Source organism: Leguminivora glycinivorella, chromosome Z (genome assembly GCF_023078275.1).
Source record: "Leguminivora glycinivorella isolate SPB_JAAS2020 chromosome Z, LegGlyc_1.1, whole genome shotgun sequence".
Lineage (NCBI taxonomy): Eukaryota > Metazoa > Arthropoda > Insecta > Lepidoptera > Tortricidae > Leguminivora > Leguminivora glycinivorella.
This window is the reverse complement of record NC_062998.1, coordinates 13,454,523-13,472,024: the sequence shown is the minus strand read 5'-3', so window position 1 is coordinate 13,472,024 and position 17,502 is coordinate 13,454,523. Positions and strand designations below refer to the sequence as shown.

The following is a 17,502-nucleotide window of genomic DNA, read 5'->3' as shown; positions in this document are numbered from 1 at the left end:
TCAGGCTCTTGATTGTTCATAATTTTTGTGTTGTTGCAATTGAATATCACGTAACGAGGCATTTTTTATGTTTTGATTGACTTCAACTTACAAAAATTGACGCCCGAAAATGCTGCGAGTAAAGACGGACAACTCAGTGGATTTCACTGAGTTCATTTGACACGCTAAGTAGATACGTTTGCTTGATCTATGGTATATATGACATCTGTGGGATCAGGTATGTAAAAACGCACTTAGGGGAAAATGCATCACTTTTCTCCTTTGGAACATTGAATTTATTGAAGCTTAGATACACCATTAACTATACTGTATTTCTATGTCCTAACTTGTCTTATGTACAATAAAGTGTTTACATACATACATACATACCATTAAGTACTAACTGGGAGTAATATTTATAACGGTATAGATCTGTGTTTCTAAAAATATTCGTCTAATAACATGTATAAAAGTCTACTAGACACAGACATGACTTACATATAAAATCTGAATAATATTTTACTATTGATTGGCAATTTAAATTCTTTTTTAATCGACTTATTTTTAATAAATTATGACCATGATTAAATCACACCCCTGTGAATAGTAGGTAGGTAGCTCGTCCAGACCGCTTCGTCTACGAACCCATTTAACCTTTTTAAATCGTTACAAAATGTTACAGTGATATGTCGTCAGAATACAAATCCTAAATCATCACCTTCCTAATTCGTCCACATTAGTATTTTGACTAAACCCCAGAACGTTTGCATTCCTATATTGATCACGAAGCGAACCATACCAACTCATGAACATTATTGCATCATCCTTCATCCTTACCGCCTTCTCTATAAATAAGACGCCATCGGAACTTTTTCTTACTTTTTAATTATTGTTTTTATTTAGCTATTTCGTTTGCTAGTCATTTAGAATTCTACCAATGCCAGCACTATGGACGCGTGTGGTAGAATTTGCACTGTGTTTAAGAAGATAAACCTCATGAGAATGGGAACAAGTAAAAAAGTGACAATATAGAATGATGACAAATTAGAACTGTGGAAGTGTGGATCATATAATATAACAATAATATAAAGTAAGTAGGTGACAAAAGAGAATTAGAAATAGGCGGCAAATTCAAACAATAGGTACTGAAATAAAAAGTCTCAATAAAGAATAGTAAAGTAGAACATCACAAACTCTTAGTAATAATAATGATCGATTAATGTATGTCAATGCACGCAATGCCTACATTATAACGCTGAATCACAAATAGTTAACACATTCTTTACAAGTCTGCTAAGTAAGCAGTAGATATTTACCACAAACAAACCTGTTTAATTACCTATTCTAAACACATTTTCCGTGATTCGTCACCTAGGCATTAATGCAATGGTTGCATATTTATTTCGTTCGTAGCAGCAAGGATGATATAAGACGGGACAGACAAAGCCAATACAAAAAAACCGGCCAAGAGCGTGTCGGGCCACGCTCAGTGTAGGGTTCCGTAGTTTTCTGTATTTTTCTCAAAAACTACTGAACCTATCAAGTTCAAAATAATTTTCCTAGAAAGTCTTTATAAAGTTCTACTTTTGTGATTTTTTTCATATTATTTAAACTTATGGTTCAAAAGTTAGAGGGGGGGGGACGCACTTTTTTTTCCTTTAGGAACGATTATTTCCGAAAATATTAATAAAATCAAAAAACGATCTGAGTAAACCCTTATTCATTTTTAAATACCTATCCAACAATGTATCACACGTTGGGGTTGGAATGAAAAAAAATATCAGCCCCCACTTTACATGTAGGGGGGGCACCCTAATAAAACATTTTTTTCCATTTTTTATTTTTGCACTTTGTTGGCGTGATTGATATACATATTGGTACCAAATTTCAGCTTTCTAGTCCTTACGGTTACTGAGATTATCCGCGGACGGACGGACGGACGGACGGACGGACGGACAGACAGACATGGCGAAACTATAAGGGTTCCTAGTTGACTACGGAACCCTAAAAAACCGGCCAAGTGCGAGTCGGACTCGTCCACCGAGGGTTCCGTACAAACTTTCTCTACCTAGTTAAAATAATCTCATCTTTTCATATAAATCTAATGACTTGACTAGAAGACAAAAGTATAGGTACTAATGAGCATTATTGTGTAAAGCGCCATCTCTCGGTGAATTCGCTAACTAATTTGCGCGACCTGTATAGTATGTTGAGTTTTTCAGGGATATTTCTTTATAATGTTAACCGTTTTAAAAATTTTTACTTAATTGGAAAGAAGATGGTTCACGTAACATCTTGTATTAATTTGAAGTACGATATACATCTGCAAGGGTGGGTAAATTGAAAGTAAAAATTTGAAAAGATTTTTGTGAATTAAAAAAAAAAAGTTTTTAAAATACAAACACAATTATATTTTTCCTGTAATATTTGGCATAAAAGCAATGTTTTCTAAAGTTTTCATAATTTTTCGTTGGTAAACTTCGGAGATAAGGGGGGGGAACTGTATTTTTTTTTACATTTTCCTTCAAAATTCCAAAATCTGTTGATTATTTTCTCCTCCAAAATGTAACCAATGGTAACGAAATTTGAGAGTCTAAATTATGTATAATGGAATAATAATATAAAGTTTATTTGGCTTGTTGATTAGTTTTAAATTTTAGTCATGTTCATGTTACGCCTTTCTTATAGGGATAATGAATGAGGCCGTTATTCGCCTTTAAAAAAAATTTTCAGACACAGATAATAATAATCATCTGTATTGAAACACCTTGTTCTAGCTTCAAAAACTCGCGCGGTCCTTAATGTATGACTCATAAGAAGATGAAGTTATTAACTCGCGCGCGAAAACGCAAATTGTGCTAAACCCTGCGAGAGGAGGAGTGGAGGGATCGAGTTTGACCCTTTTTGAGAATCGACGACAGTCACCGAGTGTACAATTTTACTCACCTATTCGTTAGCATTTATCTTTTTACAGACTGATCCAATATATTAACGACATTACCGTGAAGAAGTTCTTGAAACAATTTCTTGCGAACTTGCGCTATGATTTTATATTTTAAGTTGTATGAAAGTCCTTTCGACCGACTTAAAAATGCAAATTGGGCAAGTTTTTCAATGTACGTATGTATTTTTATTTGATATAGTTCGGTTACATTGCTGAATATTTATCGAAAATACATTCACTTACCGACGCGACTATGCGTACCTATATTTATTGGACTAAAGCTGCACTGCAAATACTCCCTGTATTTTAATTAAAAACTTTTAAGTTGTGTGGGGGATATTACATTATGTGGTTTAACAATGGCTGCAAACTAAGTAATATAATAAAATTTTCAATATTAACATTACTTTCATATACGAAGGTTCATAATATAAAGCTTCCAGTATAACACCTAAATACATATATTTGTTTAGGTATACTTAATATATACCTAAGTAGATACTTAAAAGTATCTTAGTGATAAAAGAACACCATAATATGTTCAGTCACGTAATAAGTTGCTAAGTAGATACTTACCAACTTATTACGTGACTGAACATATTATGGTGTTCTTTTATCACAGACTTTCCGTCATGCTTTGGAAACATTAGAACAAGCAGAGGAGATGCGAATTATAATTAGAAGCGACGGCCAGTTATTCTGAGATTGCGAACGGGCACGTGATCTGACCTACGAGATGAATCTCTTTAAAACTCAAACTCAATGACGAACTGACCCCTGAAGTGAATTCACTGCTAAAATATGTCTACGCGAAAGCATGCCTCTCCTTCTATAATAATCCTTCGTAATCTTATCAGTCGTGGTCTCGTGGTCAAATTATTCAATTTTAAGAGTCTGGCTGAATGATTGAATGCTTCATTGAGTCATTTTGTCCGCGGCAAAAACGATCTTCTTCGCTAACGAACCAAGGTCACCTTCGCGATGTCCGTGGAATTACGCGACTTACGCGAGCAATTTGAACGCTGAATAAATTGAAATTGCCAGCTGAACGATACATTTTGCAATATTTGGTGTGATTGTTGCCATATTTACAAGTCTAAATTTATTAAAAGATTTCTCTATGTTCATTCTATTCGAAACAAAATCAACCACGGACCAATCAATACATTCCACGCATGCGTCACCCAAAGTCTTCGCGATTTCAGCGCGTAGGCGTTTGACAAGTTTCATCTTCAGTCTTAGTATTTTAAGACATTTTCGGTTACTTGCATCACATAATTCAAATCGAATATGTATACTACATTACCTTTGGATAAGAATGAAATAACAAGTACATAGTAGTACACAGCGATATCTAATGACATCAGTTCAAGTATGAAAGTGGTATTTTATCGCTCCGACATGTTCGAATACGAAAGCTTTAGCATGTTCGATTAGACACGTGTAAAAGGACACACGTGTGTAAATCCATAAATCCATAGGAACCCACTAATATTAAATGCGAAAGTCTGACGTTACCTCTTCACGCTTCAGCCGCTGTTCAGAATTCGAAAAATATTTGTATTATAGAGGTAGTTTTGAGCTCCAAGAATAGGGTAGGTAGTTTATATCAATCTTCATCATTATCTCTTCCCACGCAGTTGAATGGCGGACTAAAGTCAGTAAAGTAATATTAGAGACCACCACATTTAATTGGTAATATTCATTCCCTTCAGAATAATGGATAAGGTAAGGTACAGCGGGACAAATCTCGACTGGGGGCAAATATAACTGGACAATTTTTTCCATGTTTTACAATGTTTGCATTATTAAATAGAGTGTCCACCGGTTATATGTATATTGTAGGTGTTCAGTGGGTACATGTAGAACTCAAAATCATAGTGTAATAATGAAAAAAATGGATTAGTTACAATTGCCCGCCAGTCGAGATTTGCCCCGGCGGATTTACCTTACAGCGGGACAATTACAACTGGGAGGCAATTGCAACTGATCCATTTATTCCATGTTTTAAAATGTTTGCATTAAGTTTTAAATAGAGTTTCTACTAGTTAAACATTTGTGGCACTTGTGTTCAATGGATACATGTGGAACTCAACTTAACACATGGAAAAAACTGATTATGTGTATAGCTTTTAATAATTTACCTACTAAAGTTGTAGTATTAGGTATATTCTCTTCAATTGTTTGTATTGCAATACAAACAATGGATAACATGAACATAAGGCGTAAAATAAATGAGTAATTAGTACCTATCCACCATGACGATTTTATTAGAGTAATAGAGTGCACCGCTTAAGTGCTTTGCCGACAAGGTTGTCTATACTATTCCTACTTATATAATCCCGTAAACACGGCAAAACTAATAAAAACACGAAGAGCTCTTCCAAGAAGAAAGAAACAATTCTGTTTCAAGAATTTGATTAATGGTTGCTTGTTTTGATATACCTTAATATACCTATAACTAATTACTTAATTAGGTATTAGATACATGTTTTAATAGGTAAATGCTTTTTGAGAACATTTTTCTAGGGTCTCGGGTCTAGTTCGGCCCGACGGCCATTTTTAAACGCCGCCTCAAATCTCTCAAAAGAAGGTGGTTCTCTATTCGTCTGTTTTTTTTTAATGTTTGTTCCTCGATATCTCCGTCGTTACTGGACCGATTTTGAAATTTTTTTTTGATTGAATGTACATATATGCATACAGATTGGTCCCATTTTTCTCAGAACCCAGTTCTAATGATGGAATCCTGGAGAAATCGAGGGAACTCCTCAAATCTGAAAGGCATACATATGGCGATTTTTGTGTTTTTAAAGGAACAGCATGCATTTACATACGGAACAGTGACATTTGGTGCGGTGGAACTGCTGATGATGGTCAGAACGGAACTCCTCAAACCTGAACGGCACGCTTATAGTAACTTTGGTATTTTTATAAGAACAGCATGCACTTACGTCCAGAATAGTGACATTTGGTGCAGTGGAACTGCAGATGATGGTCAGAACCGAACTCTTCAAATCTGAACGGCACACTTATAGTGATTTTGGTATTTTTATAAAAACAGCATGCATTTAAGTTCAGAACAGTAACATTTATTTAGTTATGTTTGTTAAGCAGATTGAGTTTTCAAGCCAAATTTTGTCAAGCTTCGATTTCTTATAATCGGATTCATGAGGAATTGAGGAAACTCCTCAAACCTTAACGTATATTGATTATTTTGCCATCAAATAATTAAAGCATTAAAAGCAGTTCAAAAAAATACCTACACATTTCTACATAATCCAACATTCGCAAGTAGCTTTCACCAGAACCCCAAAGGCGGCGGTTTTTTTTTCTTAAAAATTATTAGTCATCAATCAGTTTTCCGTGATCATGATGCATGCAACTGCGAGCTGCGTCGAAATATCGGGAGGTCGACAAAAATCAAAAGGTCGGTCTATATCCCGGTCAATATGCTTTATGTATGTATTAGAAAATACTGTTATGAATTGATTATCATGCATTGCCAGACCATTTCCACCGGCGGCGCCGGTATCACGGTATCGGCAGTCGCAGAGAGTCTGGTAAAAATTCAAAAATCAGTTCCTGCAGGCGGAATTCAGCAAAACATGCTACAGGGATAGCGCATAATTGGCCAGACTGTATCTCGCCGCGACATAGATCAAAGATCACATATCTTTTTCTAAATGACATGAAGACGGGTAGTCTATCTCGCGGGTCGCGGCGCCATAGGTACTCTCGCGCCACCAATCATGTGCTACCCTATTCCTGCAGTCTGTTTACTGAATTCCGTTAACTTTGGAGTACACTCACTAGGTAAATAAAATAGGTAAAGATTCATTTTAGGCCTTTGGTTTAATGTATGAAATACTGCAGTTGCACTTATCGTAGATAAAAAGTTCTTGTAACACAGGCGCTAGGTAAATGCATGTTTAATTCGCTCAACTAATGGAAAACTACATATACATATAACACGTCAATGTCATTTTGAGCATCGATCGGTCTAGATGTTACTTGCGGTTTAGTAGCAAATGTACTAAACCCTACACAATGCGGATGCATACTTGAAATTAAAGGGGATTAAACAACGCACACCTCGGACAATGGCGATTAAATATATAAAAGAGGCGCGCTCCTACGCACACAGTCTAAGCTCGTGTAATTAGGTGAACGCGTACCATTCTTGTATGAGTGAGAAATGACAGGTCGACTAGTCGCGTTTTTGACATGCGGTAACTGTCAGGTAACCGAGAGCGGTGCACGACAGTACTCTTTGTTATACTGTGCTAATTGTGCTATAGGTATGTAAATAAGTAAAGTGTGAACAGCATTTAATAGGTATTAGTGCTCTTACGCACTTGCAGATGAAGCCGAACAAGGGTAGGTATTGTGTACAATACAAGATTCCACATTAGCGTTCTATTCTTGTCCGCGAGCCCACCGCCAATTCTTACGATTAATGATAATAAATAATCTCAATTTAAATAGACACTGGCCATTTGGCTTGGTGTCGCGTACATACGATTGTTACGTATCCTCGAGTTACATGTACCGAGTAGGTAGAGCTAGAGTGGCACGTGATTGGATACTGACACGTTGCGTTCCAGTGTCTGTGCCACTATAAATAACGAACAATTTGATTGGGGCAACGACATCTATTAAAGCCGCCACTTACCTACATCAGGGACCTCATTTCGTTTAGCCTATAAGTTATAAGTTTTGCTAGCGTGATATAATTACTGTCACATTACTTAGCAAAAGCGAAGGTCTCTGTTTCTGCTAGAAGAAAATTAATTTTGGTGTCCTGAAGTTTAGGTCAACAGTTGCGTGATTTTTGGACTTCTTCGTTAATCGTTAAAGCGATACATGTCGGTAGATTTAACGGAAGTTAAAGTTAATCGATAATTCGTTAACACGTCATAAAAATAGGACTTCACTGTAGGTATTATGTATTTGTATTTACTTAGTACCCACCAAAAACCATTAAAACCTGTGACGCCAATCGGTAAAAAACCGAAATGTAATAATTACGGTCTCTTCGGGCTTTTACCGCCATTGGTTGGCTAAATCCTAGGTTTTACTTCGGATTGGTAATTATTGGGTCATTCATGCGGTCGCGATCGTGGTGCGTCGGTTCTTCAGATTGAGATTTGAGACGACAATTCGATGCTGTGGGCCACGATAACTTGGTAGAATAATCTAAGGCCCGCCGGACTCGATGCGTCGGTTGCGCGATTTGTCTGTCATGCCTGATGATTGCACTCTATTCCCAGGTTAGTGATCGATCTAGCACGTCTAATAAGATTTAGAAGATCTCGAATAAGTGATCCAAAGTCGCCAATTGGTCTTACTTCTTCACTATTCGCTACTTCAATTCTTCTAATACAAGTAACCGAAAGCGACTGGTCAATACCACTAAATTCTAAATATGTAGAGCTATTTTAAAAATATCATTCCGCCGTTTTCTGCTTGTAGACTTAAGGGAAAGTCGAAATTCAACAGTTTACCCCTTATTTGAAGTTTATCAATAAGTTACACCCACATTAATTTTATGAAAAAAGGTCACTAAATATGATCTACCCACAGAAACAATATATTTTTCAAGGCACCTCCTTTTTAAACAGATATGTTTAGCTTCTGATTTTATTACAAATTTTGAAGTTCTCATGTCATTTCACCCACATGCAATATCTTCAGTATGTAGGTAGGCACAGCAAGAATTTAAGAAACAATAAGCTAAAATAATTATGTACAATTCTGTTTCTAATAAAAATGGAAAAATTACCTATAACCATGAAAATAGGACAACATTTTTCCATTTATTTTCACCTAATGGACAAAGAGATGGAGATGTTAGGTGTACACCGCTTCTCAGCCCTAGGGGATTAACGTATCACGTTCAGCCCGCTTCATAGATAGCCAATAGCTTACAGGACATGACAAATGAAAACATATTTTTTTGCATACAGATAAGGAAACTAACAAATACCTAACAATAAAATTGATTTGTTGTCTGTAATATAACTCGTACGAGTATCAATTTATTGCATCATATTTTATTTCATTTTCTTTATTTGAACAATATTTTTCGAACCTTGTACAAGGATATGTTAATTCCTTGTATTCATAATACATATGACTCATTATGGTTTTTCATCATGACTATTAAATTTTTTGATAAGAGAAAAGGGTGGAGTGAGCCGAGTGAGCAAAGACAAAAAAAAATTGAAAAAGGTATGTTGAGGTGGTTTGTACACGTGGAAAGAATGAGTGCTGACAAAAATAAAGCAATAATTAAGGGTTAGGTAGAAGCCGGGTAGACCTGAGAGAACTTTTTTTTTATCATGCAGAAACGTCTGCGAGCGATATTACATATTTTTAAATTAAAGGAAAAATTGAGAGAACTTTCTCTGATCAAATCGGGGAAATACTTGGAAAAAGTCAGGTCAGGAGATGTTAAACCGTGGAGCGTCTATGAGGAGTTGAGGAGTGAAAGACGTAAAAGAGCCATGTCAGGATTGTGGAAAGTGTAAATCCGTGGTCAATATTGGAATCTTTCGCTTAAACATCGCCATATTTGCTCCCTTGTAACAAATAACTATAGTGCGCTAGAATTTTGGAATCTAGTGCTATTTGACCACTCGTTTTAAATTATATTAGCAAAATTCAAATGGCTGGCAGTGCAGTGTATATTATTTAACGAAATTCCCGAAACCGAGTGGTCAAAATGTAAAAATTGCCCCCTCCCCCAACATTCGCTCGCTGTGACGAAGCGAGCGGCTGAGGCTAGGCGACCAGCAACCAGGTGGCCCATTTCTCAAAACTGAAAGTTACAAGTTACAATCGGAAGTCTCTTTCCAACTTATCATAGTATTGATCATATTAGACATTGACTACCACTTGTAAATTGTAACTAATAGCTTCGGGAAATGGGCCCCAGAAAGCCGGAGCCGGAGCCAAGTGTAGTAGAGATGTACTGCGAAAAGTTTTTCTTCGTATTGTTACGGAAACGTACGAACGTGTCATGCTGTTTCAGTCAGTTTCAGTACAACGTATACTGACATCGTCTGAACTAGCATGACAAATATGAACGTTTCCGGAAAAATACGAAGGAAAAGCTCTTCTCATTACATCTACTATTTGTAACGCTAGCGCGTGCTACGCGCTACGAGCGTAGCCGATAACATAGGGAAATTGGTATGAAGCAAAAAGTAAGACTCATACGAAAAGAGGACCCTATATCGGGTCAGAGACTAACGAGCTAAAAGCAGTCAAAAGGGAATCCTATAATTAGGGTTTTTTTTATAAAGCGGGCGACTGTGCTAACGGAATTAAATAATGTTTCAATTGCTTCGTATTATTTACCGAATTACGTAAATTCAGAGAGTTGTTCAAAAGTTTTCGTTTTCTTTCAACCCCTTATTTGCCAAGAGTGGCACTGAAGCTTTAGTAGTTTCATGTGTTCTGCCTACCCCTTTATGGGATACAGGCGTGATTGTATGTATGTATGTTCAAAAGTTTTAATAGCGCTTTTCGAAACAGTTTTTAAGGTTTCGAAAAGCGCTGAAACTTTTGAACATACATCATTTCTCGAAAGTTAGTTCCTTTTAATCCTTAATTTACTTATGACTTTTGTCCCATGAAAAAAATCGCAGCAGCTTTGACAGCTACTACAAATAAGAGAATACGTGACACGCTCTTATGGCTAATAATCTACAAATAAGACTGAATAAGATATTTTTTATTTAATTTATTTTATTCATACTAGTATTATCAAATTACCTGACCTTTGTTGTGGAACATATAACTGTATATAGATTCTTAATTCGTATTGGGTTAGTACGTAATTATTCTTAGGCTGTCCAAGTGTCCATTGCTATTTAGCGCGGTAATGCGGCGAGTATAATGGGCACCTTTGCACCAGGGGTTGTGCGGGGAGGCCTCTTCCAGTAGGTTTTTTTTATACTTGATGTAAAGTTTTTAGTTTTAGAGTTATTTAATTAAGTTTTATTTGTAGGCTAAATTGTATCTATTTTATACGTTTATATTTGAATAAAAATATTAATAACACATTCATATTTCATAATTATTTTTAAACAGCTAAAATCAACTTAACCAAGAACCGACAATGGACCTTTTCTATTTTATTAATAATAAAAAAGTTCCCCTTTTTCCTTAATAAAAATGAAATAGAAACCTAGTCAAATGTTTGTATGGAATAGCTGTTACCCCTGTGACGTATGCAACTCCCTCACCCCCGAAACGTGTGACCTTGAATGTGAATAAAGGACACTGTTAACGCACTTTCTTACGATTTCGCTAACCACCCTTAAATGTTAACTTCTGGTATTTTTTTTTTATATTTCAAGATATTCTTTTTTTACTTTAAAGTATCAAGACGATTTTGAAAAAAGATAACGACCGCCATTTCTTGTAATTTAAGAATATTCGTGTATTTTTATTCTATGTATAATATTTTCCTTATTTTTTTTTAAATTATTAACGTTAGTTTTAATAACTATAAAAAAAAGTGATCGAGCAGACCAATTCAATTAAATCAAACTATATTTTTATTATTTTACTTAACCTTAAAACAATGTTATAATTACCTGGTATATTTGACTTAAAATATCAATAGTTAAATCGAAAATGTGTTTAAAAATACTTTTAATTTACCTACTTGTTACACGTCTGTAAATTTTACCATGTGCTACACATTAGTTAACCAATGCGAAAAAAATCTAGAAATTAAGCGGAAAAATCACCGATCCCAGCTCCCAAAATTCATTGTAACATAGTGAAATAATCTAAAATAGTAAAGCACTTACCGTTACATGCATTTCGATGTGGTTGTTCATGGTGAAGCATTGCTCGAAGCACCGTGATACGTATGAAGGACCGCGCCCTTTCATGTCACAAGCGAGACTGACTTGACTGCCGGAGCGCCGCCGGTTCCGAGGCTACGTTCAAACACTAGACTCCCCCGCTCTGGGCGCGTATTCTGAAACTGAAAACATGCCAATTTACGCTCAATATCAATTCAGCACTTTTGCACACGTAAAGCTAGGAACATACTACGCGGACGTCCGTCGTAAATCGACCGCGGACGGGAATCTGCAGGGTCGCCGCGAGATAGACTACCCGTCCTTATGTCATTTATACAGTTAGAAGAAGACGTGTGATCTATCTCGCGGCGACATACTCTCGCGGCAATCATGTGCTAGGCCTACTGGACAATGAAATTACACATAACCGTGCAAACTATCGGTCGACGGTCGTGGACGTGTCCGATCGAAATCTGGCTCGCGGATGTTTTGTTCCGTGCACACTGATCGGTCGCGGTCGATTTACGACGAACGTCCGCGTAGTATGTTCCTAGCTTAATATCACTAGGCGAAGCGATGTACTAGTATCATATTTTACTTTTCTGAATAGGCCTTCCTGCCTCGCACATGCGCCAAAGAGGCTTCTTTCACTAGTTTCAGCATTGCCAGTACTGTGACCGAGTAATGAATGATCCCGGCAGGTAGGTACATAGTACATACATGTTACAACTGCCCGACTTATTTACGCCATTTACAATCGTTTCGAATCGTAACTAGGTAAGGGGCTCTTGAAAAAATTCAATACCTACTTCAATTAACAAACTTCAGTCCGATTTTTATATATCTATTGCTATACAGCGATAAGTGATTGCCGGTAAACTTTTAGATTTGGAAAATTGAGCTATTTGAGCTTTAAAAATACTGCAGGTTTATTCCAAAAAGTGATATTACGATACGTAAATGTGAAGGTTTGGAATTAACCAAAGAGAAAAATTGACTTTCAACTTTCTTATTCCATCGTCCAGCGTCCACTGACGTAATCAAAATTAAATAGTAAATTTAATAATAAATTGTGTATTTTGTCACTTGTATTTTATGTCGAGCAAATATTGTTGTTTTTCGGAGCACGAAAAGCAATACCCTCTACGACGCGCGACGGCGTAGCGCGTAGCGTACCACATGGGCACTAAAGTGCGTGCACTAAATCCGATCCGATATCGATGTTGGACCGATATCCCATACATTACAGGCACCATCTTGGATTTTTTCTATCGAAATCCTTCCGACATCCGATATCGGATCGGATAATGTGAAAACGGTCTTAGGGTTACCTTAAACTCTTAAAGTCGAGTCGGACGTAGCCTATAGCTCTTGGAGTGTGACTTTTAGGACAAATTAATATGAACATACATATTAATGTATGTATTATTATAAATATATTGTTCATCACACCCGCACTTTAAATGTGCTATTGCACGCAGGCGGAGCGTGAGATAGAAAAATCGTTCTCCCAAGGGAATAATGAAATTTCTTGTACCGTACTTAACTTTTTAACCGCCTTCCAAATCTCAAGGGAAGGGGTTCTCAATTCGTCTGTATTTTTTTTTTGTTTTTTTTTTTTATTTTTTTTAATGTTTGTTCCTCGATATCTCCGTCGTTACTGGACCGATTTTGAAAAATTTTTTTTATTGAATGTATATGCATACAGATTGGTCCCATTTTTCTCAGAACCCAGTTCTGATGATGGGATCCTGGAGAAATCGAGGGAACTCCTCAAATATGAAAGGCATACATATGATGATCTTTGTGTTTTTAAAGGAACAGCATGCATTTACGTACGGAACAGTGACATTTGGTGCAGTGGAACTCCTGAAATCTGAACGGCACACTTATAGTGACTTTATTATTTTTATAAGAACATCATGCACTTACGTCCAGAACAGTGACATTTGGTGCAGTGGAACTGCTGATGAAGAGTGAGCCGCCCCTGGTTAGAGTTCCGTTCTGATAATCATTCTCATCTGTAAGTACTTCAGAATCATCCAAATTTCAAAATTGGTTCAGAAATGACGGAGATATCGAATAACAAACATTAAAAAATATACAGACGTATTGATAACATAATCCAACATTTGAAAGTATTTATCACCAGAACCCCAAAGGAAGGCGGTTTTTTTTTTCTTAAAAATTATTTACATCTATTTACATATTTTTTTACATTGCGAGTGTGATGAAAAACATTGTGTGTAACTCGGGGAGTATGAATATTACAGGACACTGCAACACTGCATGGTGTCCCGTTATATTTATTTTATTATTATAACTACACAGCTGATTGAAACGATGTAATATTAGACGTAGCACTTTGTATGAAGACTATTTTAAGCCTGGCCTGTTTCGACAAACAGACGTAATAGATGCATTACTATCTAGAAAGCTCCCCTCCACTCCGTATGCTTGAATTTCACATACGCATTGCAATATGCCTAACAACTTGCATATCATTCAACAAAAGGTCTCTTACTTACTTTTTATAGCTTTTGTTGTACATTTTTAGGACGGATGAAATTAAAATAGGTAATATAAATACCCGTTGCAGCACTGGACGTCGATAGTTCGGTTCATAGAGTATATTGAATTGGTTCGGTTTGTCCCCTCTGACAAAAACATATACCTACATACATATAACATTTATACATAAATTTAATTTCCTGACTGGTTTCATGTTCGGTTTTGAAAGTATTTAACACATTAATATTTTTTTTGCACCTTAAAATATAAATAACACAAGTTTGTTTACGTTTTACAAGACGGCAGGTGTCAAAGGTTTGATTGTCTACAGTTTTCAGAGTAACTTGTCATTGGTAGAGACAATAAAATAATAATATGACAATATACTTTGTAACATTTATTTGTCAGTAGAAAAGATAGCAAATTTAAAAAGTGTAAAAGAGCGAAGGCCAAGATTTTAATTTCGCGCCATTTTGTGCCTACTGACAATGAGAGCATAATTTCAGAGTACTATGGTTAAACTGGTAGTGACATCTGGTGGTCGTTATTGGTATTTGCGATGCAAATTATTTGACTCGCTAGTCTCGCTACTCGTCATGAGATGGCGCAATACTCTTAAGTACGTAATTTCAGATGTTCACTGTAGAGGGCAGTACACGATGCAGTTCACAAATCACAGGTATATTTCTCTTTCACTCCAATTTAGCCGTAATTAGAGTGAAAGAGAAGGTAGAAAATTTTACAGTCTCTATACTACGAATCGTCCCTATTTTTTTAGCTCCTTAATGGCCATACACTAATGATGCCTACAGTTGCCGCTAAGCGCCAAATATTGGACAACAGATTAGTTAGGGAGAAGTTACTTGAAACTGATTTTAACCATTTATTAAATATTGAATGTCCACTAGAACTATATAAGGCTTTTAGTGGAATTTTTAATAAAATATATGCTGAATGTTATAAGACTGTATCTGTAAGTAGTGTTCATAGAAATAACAAGAGCCGGATATGTGATAATTTAAAATTAATGATAAAGGAAAGAGACAGATTATTTACAATTTGGAGTGCAGAACCAAAAAGTATGATTAAAAGATTAGCATATACCTCATATAGGAATAGATGTAACAAAGCTATTACAAAAAAGAGATATGAGTACGATAAAAATAGTATTTTAGAGTGCAATAAAAATATTAGAATGATATGGGACAGAATTAATGCTATGATGGGAAAGGATAAAAAGTCGTTAGATATGTTAATATTAAAGAACATGGAGGGAAAGGAAATGTCAGTGATATATGTAATAAGTTCGCGGATAATGGGGGATGTCTGATAATTTTAAAAGTGGCTGATATTTTTTCTGGTGATAGGAATAACCATTTCTAATTACAGAAAAAAGTTACAGATTTTTTGGTAGCACCATACATTTTATAAAAATAAAAACGTGTTGCTCGACTGCGCGTACGACCCAATTCGGCTGTTATGAGATTTGTCTTAGTCTTTAAAAAAAATCCTTTTTGAATCTGTGCAGGCCACAGACACTGACAGTTGATTGTCAGCTTGACATTTTTCTCGGAGAATTCATAAGTTTCATAACCTTATCTGGTGAACTATTTATTACTGTTTTCGACTCATTTTCTCTCCCTGGCCTCTGATTTTGCCTCCTTCTACGACTACCTTCGCTCTCGAACCCCGGACGTTGATTTTACTGGCTTAAAACGACGACCTTTGATTTTAACCTCTGGACCTGATTCTGCTTGCATTAACGAAGACGTTTGCTTTTAAACACTGGACCTGATCCTGCTGAACTGTTTACGATCCGTTTTGCCTCCCTGACTTCTGATTTGTCTTGATATAAGGACGATCATCGCTTTTAAGTTCCGGACACTATTTGTTATAATGAATACAAGTACATAAACACGATATAAGGATCCCAAAACATGCTTTATACCAACTTGTTCTAAAACCAACCAGAAAAACCCAGATTTAAAATTGTTCATATTAAGAAAGGAGCTGAAGGAAAGTTGGTGTCAATAGGTTGGCAGGAACTGCCCAACCAGAGTGCGATTTTGCTGTGAGGACCACCTGAGTGTAAGATACCGTGTCTTGTTTACCAACCTTAAAATGCAGTTACACACTGGCAATAATATCATAAAAAAGAAAGCCATAAATATCTGACATGGTGGCATTTTATAAAATGTGTATTTTTTGGATAGACCAATAGGAAAAATATGGTAAAATACATTTTTTTTTATAATTTGCAATGTCCTATAATAAAATACAATTGATTTATTTTATTGTGTTGTTTTATTTTACTTCTGAGGTGTGTGTCATGTGTGTCGAGTTACTGTCAAGTTACTATCAAATTCAGTCGGCTATGGCTTTCCATATTCTTCTATGGCCCTCCATACTGTTAAAGCATGATTAACAGCACTATAGTAATTTGGATTACGAGGGAGCAAAATTGCATATTTATAGCGAGGATATAAATTGAATTGTGAACGAAGCGAAGTATTCTATATCACAGAATATATAATAGTACAAGTACAGAAGGATCACTCCTTTGATGTTCACAAAATGCCGCCATTCTAAATTCTTACCTACATTAACAAAGAGACCGCACGCGAGCAGCCGACATTGAATTCTATTGCGCCGCGCAAAGGTCGTCTCCACTGAATGGGCCGCGAACTCGCGGCCGCCGGCATGTACTTGTAGCGCGGCGATAGGATCGCAGAGTGAGCCGCCCCTGTCTATATGTAATTGAATACTGAGTGTAGTGACTGGGATTCAAAAAGAAAGGGTTATTTTCTTCCCTTCACTGCGAGGGTGCAAAGAGGCACTTTTCCTCTTTGCTATTAGGGACCAAAGTGATACTTTTCCCTTCAAGGACACATTTTTTTTACATGGTTACATAACATACCATTTTTTATGTTCATATAACATATCATTATATATAAATTTCCTAAAAGTTGATGTTAATATGTGTAGAAAATTTAATTCCACCTTGTGTCTTAACACTTGAATCCCTCACTACGCTCAGGATTAAATTTAAGAATACCTTGCTACACTCAAGATATATATCTCATTTTTCTCCCTTGTTGCACAATCTACTATTGCTACCATTTGACACTTTTTTTTTCACATCATATAAGCAAATACCAAAATATGAATCAGGTCTGTTGTAAAAATATTATGCACTTAATCGACACAATTTTTTTATACATAATATTACTTATGTGCAAACACTTT

General features: G+C 36.1%; 1 protein-coding gene across 1 annotated transcript in view; it reads right to left on the bottom strand.

Annotated features, from left to right (window-relative positions):
- Positions 1-11,908, bottom strand: part of LOC125240830 (b(0,+)-type amino acid transporter 1-like) — a 72,464-nt gene extending 60,556 nt beyond the window's left edge. The window contains exon 1 of the mRNA XM_048148963.1: positions 11,749-11,908. Within this exon, the coding sequence (XP_048004920.1) occupies positions 11,749-11,788 (40 nt within the window). The 5' untranslated portion in view covers positions 11,789-11,908. The remainder of the gene's footprint in view (positions 1-11,748) is intronic.
- Between the last annotated feature and the right edge of the window lie 5,594 nt (positions 11,909-17,502).